Raw genomic sequence first — 19,900 nt, 5'->3', positions numbered from 1 at the left:
GGCCTCAATTCCCCCTTTTTAGGACCCCAAACCTCCCTTGAGGACCCCAAATCCCCCTCACCAATCAAAAATCCCCCTTTCGGGCCCTGTAGCCCCCCTTTAGGACCACATAACCCCTGTTAGGACCCCAATACTCCCCTTTTTAGGTCCCCAAACCTCCTTTTAGGACCCCAAATCCTACTCCCCAATCCTGAAACCCCCCTTTAGGGCCTCCATACTCCCCTTTAAGACCCCAAAACCCCATTTAGGACCTCAATACTCCCCTTTAAGACCCCCAAGCCCCCTTTTTAGGCCCCTCAAACCCCCCTTTAGGACCCCAAATCCCCCTCCCCAATCCTGAAACCCCCCTTTAGGTCCCCATAACCCCCTTTAGGACCTCAATACTCCCCTTTTGGACCCCAAAACCCCCTTTTTAGTACCCCAACCCCCCCTTTCCCCCCCCCATCTAACCCCATTTCTCCTCCCCCCCCAGGCCCTCACGGCGGCGGCGGCCCCCGGCCTTCCCCCTCTCCCTGGCGGCCCCCCGCCTTTTGGGGGCCGCCCCCCCCCTCAACAACAACAACCACAACCACCCCCCCCCAACAACAACAACGAGGAGGAGGAGGGAGGAGGAGGCGGCGGCGGCGGCGATTTTTTGGGACCCCCCCGACGGCGGCGGCGGCGGCGGTGGTTTACGGGGCAACCCCCACGGCGGCGGGGGGGGGCCCCATGCGCGGCGGCGGCGGGCGGCGGGTGGCGGTGGCCCCTTCCACCGGGCTCGTGGCCGCGGTGGGCAACGAACCCCCTTACCGACCCCGTGGAGGCGGGGGGGCGGCAATGGGGGCCCCCCCGGTGGCGGAGGAGGAGGAGGAGGAGGAGGAGGAGGAGGAGGCGCTCGGGGGCCCCTCCGGAGGCCACGGGGGCCACCACGGCGGCCACGGAGGCGAGCACGGCAGAGGCCACCCCCGGCGGCGACCACCCCCGGGGCCACGGCGGAGGGCCACGGAGGAGGAGGTAAATGCGGGGGGGGGCGCCGGCGCCGCCGCCCCTCGCGGGGGGGTTGCGGAGGGGCCTGGCTTTGGGGGCGGGCCTCCCCCACCCCCCCCCCCACCACCACCACCACCACCCACCACCCCCCCTCACCCCCACCCTCACCCCCCCGCCGCCCGGGGGGCCCGGGGGGGGGCCCGGCTTGGGACGGGCCCGGTGGTGGGGGCACCCTCCCCCCCCCCCCTCCTCCCCCCTCCGCCTCCCCCCTCCGCCGCCTCCTTTCTTACCCCCCCCGCTGGAGAGGAGGAGGAGGAGGGGGGGGGGGGCGGCGGCGGTGGCCACGGCCCCCCCGGGGGAACCCCCCCCACCCGCTGCAGCCCCCTCGAGCCCCCCGGGCCTTGGGGGCGCGGGCCCCCGATTGGCGCCGGCCCCCCATGGGGCTTTAGGGGCCCCCCCATGGGGCTTTTAGGGCCCCCCCAGGGGGTTTTAGGGCCCCCCCCAGGGGGTTTTAGGGGCCCCCCCCAAGGGGTTTTGACGCCCCCCCCAAGGGGTTTAGGGGTTTTAAGACCCCCCCCTCGAGGGGTTTGAGGGGGGCCCCCGTGGGGCTTTGAGGCCCCCCCCGAGGGGTTTAGGGCCCCCCCCCAAGCGTTTTGGGGTCCCCCCCATGGGGTTTTGGGGCCCCCCAAGGGGTTTTGGGGCCCCCCCCCCCAGGCCCTGGCGGCGGCTGTGGGGGCGGAGGGGGCCGCGGGGCAGGCTGGGAGTTGTAGTCCTGGGCCTGGAGGAGAGGCAGCGAGGCATGCTGGGAGATGTAGTCCACCTGCAGGCCTCCGGAAGAGGCCGCGGGGCATGCTGGGAGGTGTAGTCCTGCACCTTGTGGCCTGCAGAACAGGCAGCAAGGCATGCTGGGAGCTGTAGTCCATCTACAGGCCTCTAGACGAGGCAGCGGGGCATGCTGGGAGGTGTAGTCCTGCCCCCCCCCAGTGGCTTTGAGAGGCCGCAGGGCATGCTGGGAGCTGTAGTCCAGCATCAAGATGGCTCCAGAAGCAGCAAGGCATGCTGGGAGGTGTAGGCCAGCTTCAAGCTGGCTCCAGCAGAGGCAGTGGGGGGATGCTGGGAGTTGTAGTCCCACCCTCAGCAGCCCCCAGGGCGGGCAGCAGGGGCATGCTGGGAGCCTCCTGGTGGTCCTAGGGGGGGCACTGAGGCATGCTGGGAGCTGTAGTCGGCTCCGAGCCAGCAGCAGGGCATGCTGGGAGTTGTAGGCCAGCAAGGGGAGCAGTAGGGAGGCCCTAGCCGTGGCAGCAAGGCATGCTGGGAGTTGTAGTCCTGCACCCAGCTGCTTTAGAAGAGGCAGCAAGGCATGCTGGGAGTTGTAGTTTGGCACTAGGAGGAGCAGCAGGGCATGCTGGGAGTTGTAGTCCCGCTCCAAGCTGTCCTCTATAAAGGGGCAGCACAGGCCTCCTGGAGCTTCCTGTTGTGGCAGCAAGGCATGCTGGGAGTTGTAGTCCCACACCCAGTGGGGCATGCTGGGAGTTGTAGTCCCACCCCCAGCACCTCCAGAAGAGGCAGCGGGGGGGATGCTGGGAGTTGTAGTCCTGCCCCCTCCCAGCACTTCAGGGATGGGGCCGCAAGGCACGCTGGGAGCTCCCTCCACCACAAGGCATGCTGGGAGTTGTAGTCCCACCCCCCGCAGCCTTTATAGGGCCAGGCTATGGGGCAGGGACCGGGCTGGGGGCCCCACAAGCGGCCTCCAGGACCCCGGGGGGGGGGGTCCCACCCATCTCCACCCCCTTTTTGGGGACAAAACCCAGGAAACCACGGCTGGGGGGGGGGGCCCATTGGCCTCCCCTTCACCCCCCCACATTAAAAAAAAACCTCCAGCGCAGGGCCCAAAGCCGCGTCCCTCCCCCCCCCCCCCAACCTCCCCACCCGCATTTTCCTCTCCCCCCCCCTTTCTTCCTCCTCCTCCTCCTCCTCCTCCTCCTCCTCCGCCGCCGTGGGGCCGCCGTGGGGGGGGGGGCTCCGGCGCCTGACGCGCCCCCCCCCCCCCGTTTTCTCTCACGCAGACATGTCGAGCCGCGCCGTGTGTCGCCACTTCATGCTGAAGGGCAGCTGCAGGTACGAGAACAACTGTGCCTTCTACCACCCCGGCGTCAACGGGCCGCCCCTGCCGTAGCGCCCGCCGCCGCCCTTCCTCCCGCGCTCTCCTCCTCCTCTTCCTCCTCCTCTTCCTCCTCTTCCTCCTCCTCCTCCTCTCGGACTCGCGCTGCAGCCGCCACTTTTATGGCTTCTGTGAGGCCTCGATGACGCCCCGGCACCCGATCTCCCCCCCCCTCTTCCCCCAAAAACCCGACTTTGACCCCAAAAGCAGGGTGCGAGTAAGCCCTGTGGGGCATAAATACCCCCCCCAGGGGCGTAAATACCCCCCCAGGGGCATTAATACCCCCCCCAGGGGCATAAATACCCCCCCCAGGGGCATAAATACCCCCCCTCAGGGGCGTAAATGCCCCCCTCCAGGAAATAAATAACCCCCTTTGGGGGCGGAAATGCCCCCCTCCAGGGAATAAATAACCCCCCCAGGGTGTAAATACCCCCCTGTTGGGGTGTAAATGCCCCCCTCCAGGGAATAAATACCCCCTGCAGGGTGTAAATACCCCCCCCCCAGGGCAAAAATAACCCCCCCCAGGGCATAACTAACCCCCTGCAGGGTGTTAATACGCCCCCGCAAGGCTTAACTACCCCCCTCCAGGGCACAAATACTCCCCTCCAGGGCTTTAATAGCCCCCTCCATGGCATTAATGCCCCCCTGGAGGGGGTTAAATACCCCCCCCCGGGCATAAATATCCCCCAGAGGGCACAAATAACCCCCCCAGGACATAAATACCCCCCCATAAGGCATAACTACCCCTTGCAGGGCGTAACTGCCCCCCCCCGGGGTGTAACTGTCCCCCCTGGACTGCACATGCCCCCCCTGCAGGGTCTAAATGCCCCGGCAGGGGGGTAAATGCCCCCCCCCCAGGCTCTCAGGCGCACATCCCCTTGCCGGGGGGGGGGCAAAAAAATACCCCCCATGGGCAAAAACACCCCCCCCCGCCAGGCACTAATACCCCCTTGCAGGGGTAAATACCCCTCCCCCGGGTGCTAATACCCCTCTGGGGGGGTAAATCCCTTTCCCCCCTCCCCACAAGGGGGCAACTACCCCCGGTCAGGGCACATTTACCCCCCCCCCCAAGTGCACAAATACCCCCCCCCAGGGTGAAAATGCTGCTGCTGGGGTGTAATTGCCCCCCCCCCGAGGGTGTAAATGCCCCCCCCCGAGGGTGTAAATGCCCCACTCAGGTGTTTTTTCCCCCAGCTGGGGCAAAACTCTCCTCCTCCAGGGCCCAAATCCAACCCCAGCGGGGTGTAAATACCCCCCCAGGGGCAAAACCCATGCCAGGGGGGTGTAAAATACCCCCCCCGGGGGCAAAATCGGGGCAGTTTGGGGGCCGCAATGCCCCCCCGGGGGGCAAAATCCATTTATCTCCAGGCAAAACTCCCCCGTTGGGGGGCAATAATTCCCCTGGGGGCATCAATTACCCCCGCTCACGGGGGGCAAATAACATCAGGGTGGGGGCAAATACCCCCCCAGCGGGGGCAAATAACCCCCCCAGCAGTGAAAATACCCCCCCAGGAGGAACAAATACCCCCCAGCAGCACCAAAACACCCCCAGGAGGGGCAATTAACCCCCCAGGAGGGGCAATTAACCCCCCCCAGCAACCAAATCCCCCCCCCAGCAGAGCACAACCCCCCCCCCCAGGGCCCAAATCTGCCCCTGCTGGGGGCAAATCCCCCCCCCCCTTCCGCTTTTGGGGGTGCCCCCCTCCCCGGCACCCCCAAATCCCCCCCCCTCACCCCTTTCTGCCCCCCCTTTTTACCCCCCCCCCCTTTTTTTTCCCTCTCCTTGCGCCTCCCAGACACACGTGCGACACACGCCGCCGCCCGGGGCTGCGCCGCTCTCACTTTTTTTGGGGGAAAAAAGGAATCTTTTGGGGTTTTTTTCTTTTTGGGGTTGTGGGGGGGGGGGAGGGAGGCTGCGCCGGATGCTGTTTTCTGTGAAAACTTGGCCGGGGGGGGCAGCGCCCGCCCCCCCCTTTTGTATATTTTGTACATTAGTAATAAACTGTTGGAAAAGAGGCGTTAATTGGCGTTAATTGAGCGCGTCGGGGTTATGGGGTGGCCATAAAAGGGTCACGGGGGACCCTACAGAGGATAACGGGGTCCCCGTAAGGGGTTTATGGGGTGCAGGTGGTGTTCCTGCGCCCCGTAAGGTGTGAAAATAAACCCGTTAACTCTGGAACCTACTGATGGCTGCGGTTGGGGCACCAGCCAGGAGTGGGTTTGGGGTTATGGGGTCCCCAAAAAGGGTCACGGGGACCCCACAGAGGATAACGGGGGTCCCCACAGGGCATTTATGGGGTCCAGACACTGTCCCTGTGTCCCCTACCATGTGAATACACCCCTGTTAACCCTGGAACCTACTGATGACCACGGCTGTGCTGCCAGCCAGGAGAGGATTTGGGGTCATGGGGTCCCCAAAAAGGGTAATGGGGACCCCACAGAAGATAAAAAGGTTCCTAGAGGGGGTTTATGGGGTCCAGACCCCCTCCCTGCACCCCCAAATATTTAAACACACCCCTGTTAACTCTGGAACCTACTGATGGCTGCAGTCATTCTGTCAACCAGGAGATGATTTGGGGTTATGGGGTCCCTAAAAAGGGTAATGGGGACCCCACAGAGGCTAATGGGGTCCCTATAGGGGTTTTATAGGGCCCAACCCCCCCCCGTTAACCCAACCCCCCCCCAATCACCACGCAGCCGCTCTCCTTGCGCCGTTCCCCTGCTTTATTCCCCCAACCCCACCAGGGCGCGAAGGGAAGAGCTCGGGGCGGGGACAACAGAGCCCCCTGCACCCTCCCGGACCCCCAAAAAAAACCCTAAAACGCCCCAAATTTTCAGTCGCGGGGGCGGCTGATGACCACCTCGCCCAGGGCTTCGAGCACCTCGCGTTTGTAGTCGTCGAAGTCGCCGTCGATCTGGCTCAGCCCCCGCTCCTCCACCACCCAGAGCTGGCACGCCGTCTCCGTGATCAGCCGGGCGTCGTGGCTCACCACGATGACGGCTGCGGTGACGTCATCGATGACGTCATCACCACGATGACGTCATCACCGCGATGATGTCATAGTGACGTCATAGTGATGTCAGAACTCACCTCCCCGGTACTCGTTGATGGCGTCGGCCAAGGCGTCGATGGATTCGATGTCCAGGTTGTTGGTGGGCTCGTCCTGAGGGGGGGGGGGAAAGGGGGGCTCAGGGACCCCTTTTGGGACCCCCCCCCATGTCCCCATGACCCCCCCAGTGTCCCCAGGACCCTTTTGGGGACACCCCGATGTCCCCAGGACCCCTTTCTGTACCCAGGACCCTAATGGGGAACCCCCCCAGTGTCCCTAGGACCCCCCCAGTGTCCCCAAGACCCTTATGGGGACCCCCTGATGCCCCCATGACCCCCTGATGGCCCCAAGACCCTTTTGGGGACCCCCCCGATGTCCCCACAACCCCCTCCTGATGTCCCCAGGACCCTCTCGGGGACCCCCCCAGTGTCCCCAGGACCCTTTTGGGGACCCCCCCCAATGTCCCCAGGACCCCCCCCGTGTCCCCAAGACCCTTATGGGGACACCCTGATGTCCCCACGACCCCCCCAGTGTCCCCAGGACCCTTTTGGGGACCCCCTAATGTCCCTAGGACCCCATTAGGGACCCCCTGATGTCCCCATGACCCCCCCAGTGTCCCCAGGACCCTTTTGGGGACCCCCCAGTGTCCCCACAACCCCACTGGGGACCTCCCAATGTCCCCAAGACCCCCTTGGGGACCCCCCAGTGTCCCCAGGACCCCCTTGGAGACCCCAAAGGACCCCCCCCAGTGCCCCCAGGACACCCTTGGGGACCCCCCAATGTCCCCACGAACCCATTGGGGACCTCCCGATGTCCCCAGGACCCCCCCCAGTGTCCCCAGGACCCCCTTGGGGTGTCCCCAGGCCCCCCCCCCCCGTGCCCACCAGGATGAGGACGTCGGGCTCTCGGCACGCCAGCTCCGCAAACACCACCCGGGCCTTCTGCCCCCCTGTGGGGGGGGGAAGGGGGCGGGGCTTAGAGCCAGAGAGGCCACACCCCCAATAAACCACACCCCCAAAATAAACCACACCCCCCAATAAACCACCCCAAAATAAACCACACCCCAATAAACCACCCCAAAATAAACCACCCCCAAATAAACCCCACCCCAAATAAACCACCCCAATAAACCACGCCCCCAATAAACCACGCCCCCAAATAAACCACCCCAATAAACCACACCCCCAAATGAACCACCTCCTGACAAACCACACCCCCCAAATAAACCCCACCCCAATAAACCCCACCCCAATAAACCCCACCCCAAATAAACCACACCCCTGAATAAACCACCCCTCAATAAACCACCCCCAATAAACCACCCCCCAATAATCCACCCCAAATAAACCCCACCCCAAATAAACCACCCCAATAAACCCCACCCCCAATAAACCACACCCCCAATAAACCCCACCCCCAATAAACCCCACACCAATAAACCACACCCCCTGATAAACCCCACCCCAAATAAACCACCCCAAAATAAACCACCCCCAATAAACCACACCCTCCAATAAACCCCACCCCAATAAACCACCCCCCAAATAAACCACCCCAATAAACCCCACCCCAATAAACCCCACCCCAAATAAACCACACCCCCAAATAAACCCCACCCCCAAATAAACCACCCCAATAAACCACCCCCCAATAAACCACACCCCCAATAAACCACACCCCCAACGAACCACACCCCAAAATAAACCACCCCCAAAATAAACCACCCCAATAAACCCCACCCCAAAATAAATCACCCCAAAATAAACCACACCCCAACAAACCACCCCAATAAACCACGCCCCAATAAACCCCACCCCCAAATAAACCACACCCCCCGATAAACCACACCCCAAATAAACCACCCCCAACAAACCACACCCCAATAAACCACACCCCCCAATAAACCACCCCCAATAAACCACACCCCCAATAATCCACCCCAAATAAACCACACCCCTGAATAAACCACCGCAATAAACCACGCCCCCAATAAACCCCACCCCAATAAACCCCACCCCAAATAAACCACCCCAAAATAAACCACCCCCAATAAACCACACCCTCCAATAAACCCCACCCCCAATAAACCCCACCCCCAATAAACCCCACCCCAAATAAACCACACCCCCAAATAAACCCCACCCCAAATAAACCACCCCAATAAACCACCCCCCAAAATAAATCACCCCAAAATAAACCACACCCCAACAAACCACCCCAATAAACCACGCCCCCGAATAAACCACACCCCAATAAGCCCCACCCCCTGACTAAACAACCCCCCCAGTAAACCACCCCCAATAAACCACCCCCCAACAAACCACCCCAACAAACCCCGCCCCCCAAATAAACCCCGCCCCCCTTGGGGGCTAGCCCCGCCCCCTCACCCGACAGCTTGGCGATCTGCAGGGTGTGGGCGTGGCCCTCGAGGCCGAAGCGCCCCAGGCACTTGCGGGCGTCCTGGTGGGGGAGGTTGAAGCCCCGCTGCAGGTACTCGGCCGCCGTCTCCTCCAGCCGCAGCTGCTCGGCCGCCTGCTGGTTGAAGAAGCCCACCTTCTGCGGGGGGCGGAGTCAGGGGCGGAGTCAGGGGCGGGGCCAAGGCGGAGGCCCCGCCCCTTTGTCCCCGCCCGCTGCGGTTAAGGTGGTGGGAGGGGGGCGCGTCACCGGGGAAAAAGATCCCCCCCTTCCTGGGAAGCCACGCCCCCTTTCTGGAAGCCACACCCCCCTTTCTGGGAAGCCACGCCCCTTATTATCAGGTCACGCCCCCAGTATTAAGCCACGCCCCTTACCATTAAGCCACGCCCCATCGATATTAAGCCACGCCCCTTGACATGAACTAACCCCCACCATTTATAATCCCCACCCCAAGTTCATTTCCAGGCCACGCCCCCTTTCCGGGAAGCCACGCCCCCCTATTACCAGGCCACGCCCCCAGTATTAAGCCACGCCCCTTACCGTTAGGCCACGCCCCCTCGATATTAAGCCCCGCCCCTTGACATGAACTCACGCCCTTTATAATCCCCACCCTGCCCCAAGTTCATTTCCAGGCCACGCCCTCTCCTTGGAAGCCACGCCCCTTTCTGGGAAGCCACGCCCATTGTGCTTAGGCCTCACCCTCTGCATTAAGCCCCGCCCCTTACCACTAAGCCCCGCCCCCCTCTGTGTTAAGCCCCGCCCCCTATACCCATGCCCTTTATAACCCACACCCTGCCCTGAATTAATTTTCAGGCCACGCCCCCTACCGGGAAACCACACCCCCTTTCTGGGAAGCCACGCCCCTTATAAGGCCACACCTCCAGCATTAAGCCACGCCCCTTTCAATTAGGCCACGCCCCCTCGATATTAAGCCACGCCCCTTGACATGAACTCGCTCCCTTTGTAATCCCCTGCCCCACATTCATTCCCAGGCCACGCCCCCTCCTGGGAAGCCACGCCCCTTATACTTAGGTCACACCCCCAGCATTAAGCCACGCCCCTTACCATTAAGCCACGCCCATTTATTTAAGCCCCACCCCTTCCCACAAAGCCCCACCCCCTAAAACCCACACCCCGAGTCCATTCCCAGGCCACGCCCCCTCCTTTAGCCCCGCCCCCATAAGCCCCACCCCCATAGAAGCCCCACCCCTCCTGCCATACCCACACAAGCCCCGCCCCTTTAGACCTCGCCCCCTTTAGGCCACGCCCCCCTTACCAGCCGGTGGTTCCTGCGCATCTCCCCCCGCGTCTGCAAGAGAATTGGGGTCACCGGGGGGGGACGACCCCAAAATCCTGCCCCCCCCCGGCATTTTTGGGGTCCCCCAAACCCCCCCCAGACCCCCCTCAACCTCCCAGGGGGTCTCCAAAGCCCCCCCAAAAACCCCTAACCCCAAAACCCCAAATCCCTCTTTTTTTTGGGGTGTCCCAGCCCTTTTTTTGGGGGGTGTCCCACCCCTTTTTTGGGGTCCCGGTCATTTTGGGGGGGGTCCCAGCCCTTTTTTGGGGGGGTTCCCACCCTTTTTTGGGGTGTCCCACCCCTTTTTTGGGGTCCCGGTTATTTTGGGGGGGGTCCCAGCCCCTTTTTGGGTGGGTTCCCACCCCTTTTTTGGGGGTTTCCCCCCCCTTTTTTGGGGTGTCCCACCCCTTTTTTGGGGTCCCGGTCCTTTTGGGGGGGGGTCCCGGTCCTTTTGGGGGGGGGTCCCGGCCCTATTTTGGGGGGGTTTCAGCCCTTTTTGGGGTCCCTACCGGTGTCAGCTGCCCCGTCAGCAGCAGCAGCAGCGTGCTCTTGCCCACGCCGTTGGGGCCCACGATGCAAACTGGGGGGGGGGGGGACAAAAACACGTTGGGGGGGGGGGCCCTTTGTTATTGTAGGGTCTCCCAGGGGCCCCGTTGTTATTGTAGGGTCTCCAGGAAGCGTTGTTTATTGTAGGGTTTCCCCAAATTTGTGTATTTTGTTGCGGGAGCTGTGCGAAACCCCATTGTTATTGTAGGGTCGCAGAGCTGTGTTTGTTTACCCCAAAACGCCCCCCTGTGTTATTGTAGGGTCTACTAAATCTGTGTTATTATAGATTACCCTTGTGTTTTTGTAGGGTCTCCCACCCCATATTCCATGTTTTTGTAGGGTCTCCCCACCCAATGTTCCCTGTTTTTATAGGGTCTCCCCACCCATCTTATATTCTGTGTTTTTGTAGGGTCTCCCACCCCATATTCCATGTTTTTGTAGGGTCTCCTACCCCATATTCCCTGTTTTTGTAGGGTTTCCCACCCAATATTCCCTGTTTTTATAGGGTCTCCCACCCACCCTACATCCCATGTTTTTGTAGGGTCTCCCACCCAATATCCCATGTTTTTGTAGGGTCTTCTACCCCACATTCCACGTTTTTGTAGGGTCTCCCATGTTTTTATAGGGTCTCCCACCCCACATCCTGTATTTTTATAGGGTCTCTGCCCCCCCTCTCTGCTCCTGTAGGGCCGTGCCCCCTCCCGGGGGTGCCGGAGACCCCCCAGTGTTTTTGTAGGGCCCGCCCCGTGCCCGTGTTGACGCCGGGACTCACTCCTCGAGTCCATGTCGATGCCGAAATCGAGGTTGCGGAAGAGCAGCTCCTGCCCCTCGTAGCCGAAATCGACGCCTGGGGCCAAAAAGGGGCTTGGGGGGAGGATTTGGGGTCCCCCCCAAATTCCCCCAGACCCCAAAATGCCCCCACAGAGCCCCCCGGGTCCCAAAATGCCCCCACAGAGCCCCCCCGAGCCCCAAAATGCCCCCACAGAGCCCCCCCGAGCCCCAAAATGCCCTCCAGTTGCCCCCGTGTCCCACTTAATTGCCCCCTAAATCCCCCCAAATGCCCCCAGATTTCCTCATGTCCCCCCCAATTGTCCCTAAAACCCCCCAATTGTCCCCAAAGCGCCCCATAACTCCCCAAACGCCCCCCAGTTCCCCCCAATGCCCCCCAAAACCCCCAAACCTCCGCAAACCACCCCAAAACGTGCCCCCTGCCCCCCCAATTATCTCCAAAGTGCCCCATAACCCCCCCCAAAACCCCCCCAAACGCCCCCAGTTCCCCCTTAAATCCCCCAAGCCCCCCAAAACCACCCCCAAATGCCCCCAGTTCCCCCATAAACCCCCAAACCCACCCCAAAACCACCCCCAAATGCCCCCAGTTCCCCCATAAACCCCCAAACCCACCCCAAAACTGCCCCCAAATGCCCCCAGTTCCCCCCTAACAACCCCAAACCACCCCCAAATGCCCCCAGCTCCCCCATAAATCCCCCCAAACCACCCCCCAAATGCCCCCAGCTCCCCCATAAATCCCCCCAAACCACCCCCAAATGCCCCCAGCTCCCCCATAAATCCCCCCAAACCACCCCCAAATGCCCCCAGTCCCCCCCAACACCCCCAACCCCCCCAAAAAACACCCCAAACGCCCCCAATTCCCCCATAAACCCCCCCAAACCGCCCCCAAATGCCCACAGTTCCCCCCCAAAACCACCCCCAAATGCCCCCAGTTCCCCCATAAACCCCCAAACCCACCCCAAAACCACCCCCAAATGCCCCCAGTTCCCCCCAAAACCCCCAAACCCACCCCAAAACCACCCCCAAATGCCCCCAGTTCCCCCATAAACCCCCAAACCCACCCCAAACCAACCCCAAATACCCCCAGTTCCCCCATAAACCCCCCTAAACCACCCCCAAATACCCCCAGTTCCCCCATAACCCCCCCAACCCCCCCCAAACCACCCTTAATTGCCCCTAGATCCCCCCCAAACCACCCCCAAACGCCCCCAATTCCCCCATAAACCCCCCCAAGTCCCCCAAATGCCCCTAGTTCCCCCATAACCCCCCCCAAACCACCCCCAAACGCCCCCAATTCCCCCATAAACCCCCCCAAACCACGCCCAAACGCCCCCAATTCCCCCATAAACCCCCCCAAACCGTGCCCCACGCCCCCCCGATCCCCCCCCCAAACCCCCGGGGGGGTTTCTAACCGTGGAGGCCGAGGATGGGGGGGCTGAGGGGGGGCGGGTTGGGGAAGGTGAAGCGCACGGTGTACTCCCGGGGCCTCTTGAGCAGCTCGGGGGCCTCGGCCGCCTCCTCGGCCGCCGTCTTCCGCCGGCATTTCTGCTGCTTGCGGGTCAGGGCCTCCTTCGTCTGCTTCTCCTACAAGATTTGGGGTCGGGGGGGGGCTCACGGGGATCCTACAAGGGGGAGATTTAAGGTTCGGGACCCCCCCCCCCCCAGCTCACCGCTTGCTTGGTGGATTTGCCGCCGGCTTTGAGGTCGCGCAGTTTCTTCTCCTGCTTCTCAAACTGCTTCAGCAGCTCCTTCTGCTTCTGCTGGTACATTTTCTTAAAGGTCACTGCCAGGGGGACAGAAAACGGGTTTTATTAACCCAAAAAAGCGCTCAAATAACCCAATTTGGCCCCCCAGGACTCACTGTAGTTGCCCCGGTAGTAAAAGAGGCGCTGGGCGTCCAGGTGGATGATGTCGGTGCAGACGTCGTCGAGGAAGCCCTGGTCGTGAGAAACCACCAGCAGCGTCTTCTTCCACGTCTGCAGGTAGCTGGGAGGGGGAAACGGGGACATTTCGGGGTGTTTTGGGGTCATTAGGAACCCCCTCCGACCCCAAGAAGAAGCCACCCTATAAAAAAGCCACCCCGGAAAGAAGCCACCCCAAAAAAAACGCTGCTTTGCACGCTCCCACCCCAAAAAAAAAAACCTTTAAGGCCGCCCCCCGTTTTAGGATCGCCCCCATCTTTTGGGGACATCAATCCCAGCCCCTCCCGGCCCCAAATTCGGGCTTTTTTCCCCCCTACTTGTTGAGCCAGATGACGGCGTTGAGGTCCAGGTGGTTGGTGGGCTCGTCCAGCATCAGCAGCGTCGGCTCCATGAACAGCGCCCTGTGCGGGGGGCGAGCGTCACTTCGGGGCGGTTTCACCCCAAAAATACACCCCAAAAAAACCCCATTTCGACCCCTTACCGGGCCAGGGACACCCTCATGCGCCACCCCCCCGAAAACTTCCTGGTGGCTCGGTTTTGCATCTCGGGGTTGAAACCCAAACCGGCGAGGATCCGGCGAGCTTTGGCCTCGGCGGCGGCCGCCCCGATCGCCCTCAGCTCCTCGTAAACCTACAGGGAGGCATTTAGGGTTTTTTTTGGGGTCCCCAAGGGGTTCCCCGAGGTGCCCCCACCCCAAAAACCTTCTCGAGGCGCTCGGCAGCGCCGTCGTCGCCCCCTTCCAGCAGCGCCTGCAGCCGCTTCTCCTCCTCCAGCAGCCGCAGCCGCTTGGTGTCGGCGCGCAGCACCGCCTGCACCGCCGGCGTGTCGTCGGCCACCACCTCTTTTTGGGGGAAAAAAGGAAGATTTTAGGCTTCTGCGGGGGATTCTTGAAGGTTTTTGGGGGTTGCGGGGGGCTCACCTTGCTCGCAGAGCAGCACGTCGATGTTGGGGGGGATGCTGAGCGCGCGGTTGGCGATGTGCTTCAGCAGCGTCGTCTTGCCCTTCCTGGCGGCGAGAAATGGGGTTAAAAAACGAGGTTTTGGGGTTTTTCAGGCCCTCTTTCCGCCCTGCTCCTCACCCGTTGGGCCCCACGAGGCCGTAGCGGCGGCCGGCCACGATGTAGAGGTCGGCGTTGACGAAGAGCTCCTTGCCGTGAGCCGAGATGCTGAACTTCTCCAGCTGTGGGGGGGGGCAACGGGGGGGGTCAGGGGGCCCCAAAACCCCCCCAGGGACCCCATTTCCCCTTCCCCTTCCCCCAACAAACCCCAAATCCCCCCTAATATTTTATAAGGGGGATCCAAGCTTGACATCACACCCTAATTCCACATTATTTCTCAATAAAATCGTAAAATTTAACTCCGCGTCGTTTCCTCATAAAATTTTCCCAAATTTGGGGCTTTTTTAAGGAAAATAGTGCCCAGTTCTGACCCTAAATCATTAAAGTGATGCCCCCACTATCAACCCATGACCCCAAAATTGTTATTTTTAAAAACACGCCCCTATTCTCACTATTTAAACCCAGAATAACAGGGTAAAGGGAAGCCACCCCGGGGGACCCGGCGGGGTGATTTTAGCCCCAAACTGGGGTATTTTTACCCAAAAAAAAGGGTTTTTTTGCCCCGAAAAGGGGCTTTTTCGCCCCGAAAGGGCCACCTTGATGTCGGAGGCGTTCTCCAGCATGGCTTGGCGCGAGGAGAGCTCGGCCTGGGACACGGAGAAGTCGTTCTCCCCCCGCCGCCGCCGCCTTCATGGTGGCCACTTGCCGCTCGTACTCCATCTGGGGGGCGGAGCCAATTAAATTAGCCCCGCCCCCCTCATTTGCATAGCCCCACCCACTTTGTTTCAAGCCCCGCCCACTTTGTTTTAAGCCCCGCCCACCTGTTTTTTGAGCTTTTTCTTCTCTTTTTTGCTCACGCGAGGCGTCGGGCTCGGCCTTCCTCCCGGCCTCCTCCTCCTCCTCCTCGGAGACCTGGGGGGGGGCAGGGGGGGCATTAGGACCCCTCCCCCCCACCCCAAATCCCCCCCCCCGACCCCAAAATCCCCCCCCAGACCCCAAAATCCCCCCCTCTGACCCCAAAATCCCCCATCCCCACCCCAAAATCCCCCCCCTCTTACAGCCTCATCGCCCTTCTGGCGCTCTTCGGCCTCCTCCTCTTCCTCCTCTTCGTCCCCCAGAGCCGAAAATTTATTCTGGGGGGGGGGGGGGGGGGGGGGGAAATTTGGGGTCAAAAAGGCCCCACCCTAAAAAAATTATAGGGTGTTTTTATAGGGTCGCCCCCCCTCCGGCCTCACCTTCCCCCCTTTGGGGCCGGCGTCTTCCTCGGAGCCTTCATCCTCCTCCTCCTCGGCTGCTTTTCCCTGCTGGGGGGGGGATTTATGGGGTCAGACCCCACTTTTAGGGTCCCCCCGGCCCTATATGGGCCCCCCCCCGGCCCTAAATGTGCCCCCCCCCCTCACCGGCCTCCTGCCCTTGTTCTTCTCGTTCTTGCGGTTCTTCTTCTTCCTCCCGTCCTCCTCTTCCTCCTTCTGCGCCTGCTGCAAAAATAAGGTAATTTAGGGCCCCCACCCCAAAAAAATCCTATAATTTTAGGGCCCTGCCCCCCCCCCACACCTTGTTGCTCTTCCCTTTGCCCGCCCGGGGGCCCTTCGGCCTCCTTTGGTGCCTCCTCTTCCTCCTCCTCCTCGCTCTGCTCCTGGTTCAGCGCCGCGAAGACGTTGCCGCCCTACAACAAACCCCAAAAACCTCCTTTTTCACCCCATTTTTGGGTCCCCCCCCAACCCCCCCCCTGCCCCTTTTGACAGGATTTCCCCCCGTTTTGACAGAATTTCCCCCATTTTGATAAGATTTCCCCCATTTTGGGGCCCCAAACCCCGTTTTCCCACCCCGCTCCTCCTTTTAGGATTTTAGGGTCCCCCCCTTTAAACCCTTTTCCCGGTTGTAAAAAATCCCCATTTTTATCCAAATTTTGGGTTTTTACCCCCAGTTTTCCTGTCCTGATTTGGAGTTCCCTCCCCCCAGTATTCAGGGTTCCCTCCCCCTGATTTTTGGGGTCCCCCCCAGATATTTGGGGTCCCCTCAGTATTCCCCCCCCCCAATATTTTGGGGTTTCCCCCCAACATTTGGGGTCCTCTCCCCCGATATTTTAGGATCCCCCATCCCAATATTTGCCCCCCCCCCCAATATTTAGGGCCCCCTCCCACGATATTTAGGATCCCCCCTGATATTTAGGGTCCCCTCCCCGTGACATTTAGCCCCTGCCCCAGATTTTGGGGTCCCCCCCAAACATTTAGGGCCACCCCCCCCAAAACATTTAGGGCCCCCACTCACCTTCCTCCTCCTCCCCCCTTTCCTTGGGGCCGGCGCTTCATGGGGGGGACCCCAAAAGAAAAAAAAGGAGGCAAAAAAGGGAAAAAAAGGGGGAAAATGGGAAAAAGAGGGGAAAAAGAGAGAAAAAAAAAGGGGAGAAAAGAGGGGAAAAAGGGGGAAAAAAAAGGAAAAAAGGGGGGGAAAAAGGGAAAAAAGCGGGAAAAAAGAGGAAAAAAAGGTGGCAAAAAAAGGAAAAAAGGGAAAAAGAGAAGAAAAAAGGGGGAAAAAGGGGGGAAAAAGGGGGGAAAAAAGGGAAAAAAAGTGAAAGAGGAAAAAAGGGGGAAAAGGGAAGAAAAGAGAAAAAGGGAAAAAAGAGGAAAAAAAGAGGAAGAAAAAGGGAAAAAAAGGGGAAAAAAGGGGAAAAGAGGAGAAAAAAGGGAAAAGGGGGAAAAAAGGGAAAAGGGGGAAAAAGGGAAAAAAAAGGGGGGAAAAAAAGAAAAGAGGGGGAAAAAAGGGGGGAAAAAGGGGGGAAAAGGGAGGAAAAAGTGAAAAGAAGGGGAAAAGATGGAGAAAAAAAAAGGGAAAAGGGGAAAAAGGGAAAAAAAAGGGGGAAAAAAAGAGAAAAAAGGGAAAAGAGGGGGAAAAAAGGGAAGAAAAGAGGAAGAAAAAGGGGAAAAAAAAAGGAAAAAAAAGGGAAAAGAGGGAAAAAAATCAACACCAAACCATAGAGCTGCACCCCCCCGCCTAGAGCGCCCCCCCTAGGGGCTGGCGACGCTCTAGGCGGGATGAGGAGGATGAGGATGATGAAGGGGGGGGGGGGAGCCTTCGGCCTCACCTTCCTCCTCCTCCTCCTCCTCTTCCTCGCTGGCGGCCGCCAGCTCCCGCAGCCTCCGGCTCAGCTCCTCCTCCTCGGGCTCAGGCTCGGCCCCGGGGGCGCCGCCGCTCCTTGCGCCGCTCCCGCTTCCGCCGGGAGGCCTGGGGGGGGGACAACCCCTTAATTACCTCGCTAATTACCCCCTTAATTACCCCCTTAAATAGCCCTTTAATTACCCTCTTAATTAGCCCTTTAATTAGCCCGAAACGCTCGGTGTCATCGCGTCCCCCCAGCCCCACCCTACTGCCCCCCACCCCTTAGCCCCGCCCCCCTTTAGGCTCCTCCCCCTTTAGGCCACGCCCCCCTTGGGTCACGCCCTCCTTAATTAGCCACACCCCCCAATTAGCACTAACGAACCTTCTACCCCCATCCCTTACCCCACCCGTCTACCCCCACCCCTTAGCTCCGCCCCTTTAGGCCCCTCCCCCTTTAGCCACGCCCCCATTAGGCCTCGCCCACTTTAGCCACGCCCTCTTTAGGCCACGCCCTCCTTAATTAGCCACGCCGCCTTAATTAGCCACACCCCCTTAATTAGCACTAACAAACCTTCTACCCCCATCCCTTAGCCCCACCCCCTTTTAGGCTCCTCCCCTTCGGCCACGCCCACTTTGGCCACGCCCCCTTTAGGTCCCGCCCCTCCTTAATTAGCCACGCCCCCCCCCCAATTAGCGCTAACGAACCTGGGGGGGCTGCGCTTCCTTCTCGGGGGGCGGCGGGGCCTGGCTGGGGGCCGGCTTCTCGTCCTCCGCCAGCTCCTCGAAGAACTTCGGGGGGGGGGGGCAAAGGTCAAAGGTCAGGGGTCAGGGTTCGGGTTTAGGGTCAGGGGTCAGGGTTTAGGGTCAGGGGTCAGGGTTTAGGGTCAGGGTTTGGGGGTCAGGGGGCGGAGCTCACCGACTTCTTCCCCCGCCGGTCCTTGCGGCCCTTCTTCACCCGGTTGCTCTGTGGGGGGGGGGGGGGAAGAATGGGGTCAGTGGCCCCCCAGGGATCCACCCCGACCCCGTAGGGATCCACCCCAGGCCCATAGGGATCCCCCCACCTCCTCACCCCGTAGGGATCCGCTCTGACCCCATTGGGATCCACCCCGGCCCCATGGGGATCCACCCTACCCCCTTCTTACCCCACAGGGATCCACCCTGACCCTATAGGGATCCCCCCCCCTCACCCCATAGGGATCCACCCTGACCCCCGTAGGGATCCCCCCTGATCCCCTAAGGGATCCACCACCCTCCTCACGCTCCATAGGGATCCACTCTGACCCCATAGGGATCCCCCCTTCCTCCTCACGCCCCATAGGGACCCACCCCAAACCCTATAGGGATCCACCCTGACCCCATAGAGATCCACCCACCTCCTCCTCACCCCATAGGAATCCACCCCAACCCTATAAGGATCCACCCCAACCCCATAGGGATCCATCCTGACCCCATAGGGATCCACCCTGATTCCCTAAGGGATCCACCACCCTCCTCGCGCCCCCATAGGGATCCACTCTGACCCCATAGGGATCCACCCACCCCCTCCTCACCCCACAGGGATCCACCCTGACCCCATAAGGATCCACCCCTTCCTCTATTACCCCATAGGAATCCACCCCGACCCCATAGGGATCCCCCCCTGATCCCCTAAGGGATCCGCCCCCCTCCTCACGCCCCATAGGGATCCACCCTGACCCCCTAAGGGATCCACCCCCCTTCTCCCTCCATGCAGATCCACCCACCTCATCCTCAGGCCCCATAGGGATCCACTGTGACCCCATAGGGATCCCCCTCCCCTCCTCACACCCCATAGGGATCCACCCCAACCTCATAGCGATCCTCCCTGACCCCATAGGGATCCACCCACCCCCTCCTGACCCCATAGGGATCCCCCACCCCACCCCACAGGGATCCACCCAGATCCCCTAAGGGATCCACCTCACCCCCACCCCATAGGGATCCACCCTGTCACCCCATAGGGATCCACCCTGACTCCTTAAGGGATCCTCCCCCTCCTCCGTCACCCCATAGGGATCCACCCTGACCCCGTAAGGGATCCACCTCGACCCATAGGGATCCACCCCACCCCCTCCTGACCCCATAGGGATCCCCCCCCCTCACCCCATAGGGATCCCCCCCCTCCTCCATCACCCCATAGGGATCCCCCCCCCTGACCCCATAAGGATCCCTGCCCCCCCCTCACCCCACAGGGATCTCCCCTGACCCCTTAAGGGATCCACTCCCCCCCGGGATCCCCCCCTCCCCCCCCCCCTAGGGATCCACTGCCCCTCCCCCCCCCCCCTTTACCCCCCCCCAACCCCCTCCCCTCCCCCCCCCCACCTCCTCCCCCTCCCCCCCCAAGCTCCCCTCCCCCCCCTACCCCCCCTCCCTCACCTCCCCGCCCCCTTCCCGTCCCCCCCCTCCTCCCCCCCCCCGGCCTCACCCTGCCCCTCGCCCTCCCCCCCGCCATTCCTCCTGCCGGGCCGCCGCCGGCCGAGCTCCCTTCGGCATGGCCGGGCGCCTGCGCACTGCGCCTGCGCGGTCAGCGAGACGAGCCTAGAGCGCCGCTCCCGCTTCCGGTCCTCCACGCCGCGCCGC

General features: G+C 61.4%; 2 protein-coding genes across 2 annotated transcripts in view; one reads left to right on the top strand and one right to left on the bottom strand.

Annotated features, from left to right (window-relative positions):
- LOC311220393 (uncharacterized protein) overlaps window positions 1-4,795 on the top strand; it is a gene marked incomplete at its 5' end in the record, with an annotated part of 6,415 nt that extends 1,620 nt beyond the window's left edge. Inside the window, 6 exon segments of the mRNA XM_084303901.1 lie at window positions 596-631; window positions 633-908; window positions 910-942; window positions 944-976; window positions 978-993; window positions 3,033-4,795. Of these exon segments, the coding sequence (XP_084160027.1) occupies window positions 596-631; window positions 633-908; window positions 910-942; window positions 944-976; window positions 978-993; window positions 3,033-3,142 (504 nt within the window). The 3' untranslated portion in view covers window positions 3,143-4,795.
- Window positions 4,796-5,837: 1,042 nt separating this feature from the next.
- ABCF1 (ATP binding cassette subfamily F member 1) lies at window positions 5,838-19,822 on the bottom strand. Its single transcript, XM_084303921.1, is given in 29 exon segments — window positions 5,838-6,128; window positions 6,219-6,291; window positions 7,062-7,126; window positions 8,565-8,733; window positions 9,869-9,901; window positions 11,208-11,282; window positions 12,637-12,808; window positions 12,895-13,007; window positions 13,086-13,210; window positions 13,464-13,547; window positions 13,628-13,776; window positions 13,848-13,987; window positions 14,066-14,151; window positions 14,225-14,325; window positions 14,800-14,878; window positions 14,880-14,923; window positions 15,025-15,063; window positions 15,065-15,106; window positions 15,262-15,336; window positions 15,439-15,504; window positions 15,604-15,681; window positions 15,758-15,811; window positions 15,813-15,869; window positions 16,475-16,509; window positions 17,289-17,385; window positions 17,387-17,428; window positions 18,008-18,091; window positions 18,219-18,264; window positions 19,746-19,822. Coding segments are annotated over 29 exon segments (2,568 nt in total). The 5' UTR covers window positions 19,814-19,822; the 3' UTR covers window positions 5,838-5,851.
- Window positions 19,823-19,900: the final 78 nt, after the last annotated feature.

The sequence above is a fragment of the Netta rufina genome (genome assembly GCF_964035555.1).
Source record: "Netta rufina genome assembly, chromosome: 31".
NCBI classification, from domain to species: domain Eukaryota; kingdom Metazoa; phylum Chordata; class Aves; order Anseriformes; family Anatidae; genus Netta; species Netta rufina.
This window is presented reverse-complemented; position numbering and strand designations above follow the sequence as displayed.